Source organism: Merops nubicus, unplaced genomic scaffold (genome assembly GCF_000691845.1).
Source record: "Merops nubicus isolate BGI_N331 unplaced genomic scaffold, ASM69184v1 scaffold7945, whole genome shotgun sequence".
Lineage (NCBI taxonomy): Eukaryota > Metazoa > Chordata > Aves > Coraciiformes > Meropidae > Merops > Merops nubicus.
In genome coordinates, this window is record NW_008608898.1 from 4,925 (window position 1) to 8,026 (window position 3,102).

The 3,102-nt window shown below is 40.0% G+C and overlaps 1 protein-coding gene across 1 annotated transcript in view; it reads left to right on the forward strand.

Moving 5' to 3' along the window:
• Window positions 1–2,723, forward strand: part of SAAL1 (serum amyloid A-like 1) — a 7,588-nt gene extending 4,865 nt beyond the window's left edge. The window contains exons 7-11 of the mRNA XM_008940397.1: window positions 169–251; window positions 386–574; window positions 1,274–1,470; window positions 1,984–2,076; window positions 2,631–2,723. Of these exons, the coding sequence (XP_008938645.1) occupies window positions 169–251; window positions 386–574; window positions 1,274–1,470; window positions 1,984–2,076; window positions 2,631–2,723 (655 nt within the window). The remainder of the gene's footprint in view (window positions 1–168; window positions 252–385; window positions 575–1,273; window positions 1,471–1,983; window positions 2,077–2,630) is intronic.
• Window positions 2,724–3,102: the final 379 nt, after the last annotated feature.

Consider the following 3,102-nt stretch of genomic DNA (forward strand, 5'->3'; position numbering starts at 1 on the left):
AGATGACTGGAATACATTTCCCTGCACTTGGGATTTGAAATGTGTCAACTAGTTTGTTAGCCAAGAGAGTGGCAGTGATTGCTGATAGTCTTCTGTGTGTCCAAAACACAGAGAATATAAAGTCAATAATCAGATCTTTAATTTGTCTTTGTTTTTTGTTCTGTGTAGATCAGATAATCCAGAAGGACTTGATGTCTATATGCATATCTTGCAGCTCCTGACCACGGTGGATGAGGGCATTCAGGCTATTGGTAAGACACTTGAATTGCTGCATGTAGTGACACTGAGAGTGGCAGCAACTTCTAGATCATCAGATGGGATGAGAAATTGTTCACATACCTAGATTAAATTTTGTTGGGTTGGTGGGCTCTGTTTCTTTCTCAAGTGCAGGCTCCTGATGGAGGAAAAGAGACTTGGGGTTTGCTTTATGACCTCGTTTGCCATGAGCTTTGCCAGCCGGACGATCCGCCGCTCATGGTGCAGGAGCAGAAGACTCTGCTGGCCTCCATCTTGTCCGTGCTCTCGGCTATGTTTGCGTCGCAGGCAGAGCAAGAATACACCAAGATGAGGAAAAGCAAGTAGTGCTTGGTTCTGTTCCTTTTTGTTATAAAAGATATTTTCAGATTGACTTTCTGTGAGGTGAAAGGTGGTTAATTTATTACCGTTTACTAGCAACCAGTTCAGAACACAGAATTGAGTTACGTATTTGAATACAGTAAGGCTCTTCACTGATGACCAAAAGTCACAGCTCACTGTTCAGTTACTGGATAGTGATAGAATCTACAGATTCTGTTCAGTCTGCTCCATTGGGTGAATTAGTGAAAATTGCAGAGTTCACCTCTGCCAAAATATGAGGTCTTGATAGTAATTTTTGTTATTTCTTTTTTTTAGATTCTGCACTTAATTAGATGCCGCTTTATCACTTGTTACTCTTCAATCCATTGACAAGTCTTTAGAATTAATAGCCTGTCTTGGGAATGGGATTCAGGGTGCTCTGCAGCATAAGGATGTTATGTTGGTTTGGTTTATCAGCTAGGATCATCTGTGTACAAATTTAACATACTAACCTCTCCGAGTTACTACTAGAGACATTTGCCTTCTGTTCCTTACCACTGGCATACACTTTTTATAGATACAGGTTAGCTTGCAGGAAAAATGGTTTGGATTTTCTACTATGTTTCCTCTTGTTTCTTTGTAACAATCTTTGAGTGACAAGACACCACACTCTTAGAGTATATGTTCCTATAGCTTTTGTGTAAAATCTTTATATTAGATATGCCTCTGATTGGGAGCTTGATTCGTATCTTGCAATACATGGAGAGCTGTGGGAAGAGATCTGTTGATAACTCCAAGGAATCTGAAGAAGAGGAGACTGGAAGAGCTGATATAAACAAGGAAGATTTCCATTTAAAAATTTTGAAGGATATTTGCTGTGAATTACTTTCCAATATGCTTCAAGAACTGACCAAGGTAAGACTAAACAAAACTCTGAGAGGGATTTCTGTAGGGTAGGTAAGAAAAAAGATGTTATTATTAATGTGGGCATTTTTCTGTGCATGTGGAGTTCATGCTGGCAATTCATTAGAGAGTCACTCAGGAGGTGAGGTGGTGGCAGGGCCACAAGTTTCCTCAGGTGTGTGCCTCCAGGTCCAAGGTTCTGTGTGGTAATCTCTCAGTGTATGTCACCATTTCCTTTGAATGAAAGCCCATTTAAGGAAAAGAAAAAATATCAATATATAAATCCACCTCAGATGGACTTTTTTATTATGGGAGCATTCAGTTTAAGAGTCTTGTGATGTGTGAGCTTTCACACCTTTTTGCTTTAGCTACGTCTGGCATTTTCTGAGAACTGTAGGTTGTGGTTGTTTCACCCATTTTTGAGAATGAAGCACATACTGTAGACATTGTGTGCACAATTTTGAGTTTGTTCTTTCACCAGCTGTCCCATGACTTGCCAGTTGTATTTCTCCTTTTATTTTCCAGGAAAATATATTAGAAGGACTACATCAGGGCCATTTAAATGAACAGACATGTTCCTGTGCATTTCAGAACCTCTTACCTCTGTATTTTGCATCGGTGAGTATATGACAAGGTCTTCGATACAGCTGAAAAAAAATACTACTCAGGTGGTAAGATGTTTCAGAATCACATGTAGAAGTAGGACAGAATTGTTCAGACACAGCTAATATGCCATTCTAGAGAGTCTCACCCTCTCTGTCTCCTCTGGCTTGCTTCAGCCAGAGCTTTGCCTAGATCATCAGCTGATACAAGGGTCAAACTGCAGAAATGAAAGGATGTCTGCATATTTATACTAGCTGAAAATCTGTCCTGTACATTTGTATAGAATAACTATGGTAAATATTTCTCATAGGGAGCTGCTCTTTATGTACTTTTAAACAATAAGAGTTTGAGGAAGGCAATAATATTGCAAAGTTTAGGAGGAAGGTGTCTGCTGTGGAGCATTTTCCATTATTTGCAGTGGCTGCTGCTGGCTGCTGTTGGTGGAAAGGTACAGAAATAGAAAGACACCCTGTACTAAGTACAAGAATTCTATATTTGATGCAAGTTGCTAGGGTTTTTTTGTTGTTTCTGATTTTGTGTGTATGTGTGTGTTTGCAATTTATTTCCAGGTGGAGAGTTTTCTTGAAGTTCTGCGTGAGGCTGATCAGACCCTTGCTGACAATCTAGAGAAACGCTTCCCAAGCCTGAAGGTTCACACCTAGAATGTACATGGAATGTTCTCCTTCTTTGGCATGAGGAGTGTTGGACTGTTCCATTACAGTGCTTCAGAAATCAGTTTAAAAGCAGAAGAATGGGGCAACCTCCTTACCAATAGGTGGCTTTCCAGAAATGTTCCAGGTAGCCCTGATTAACCTAGGGATAATCTAGTCTGCATGGTGGAGGAAATTACTGTACATTCAGTTCTGCATTTCCATCCTGTTTGCTCTGGTGATGAGAGACTGTTGGTTTGTCTCTTCTGCAGCATAGTTTTCTTTGGATAACTCTTGATTCTGTGCTTTTCAACTTAAGTTGAAACAGCAAAGTGAATGAAATGCACTGAGTGGTTTTTAACCTGATGCTGGTTTCTTCCAAGTCGCTGTT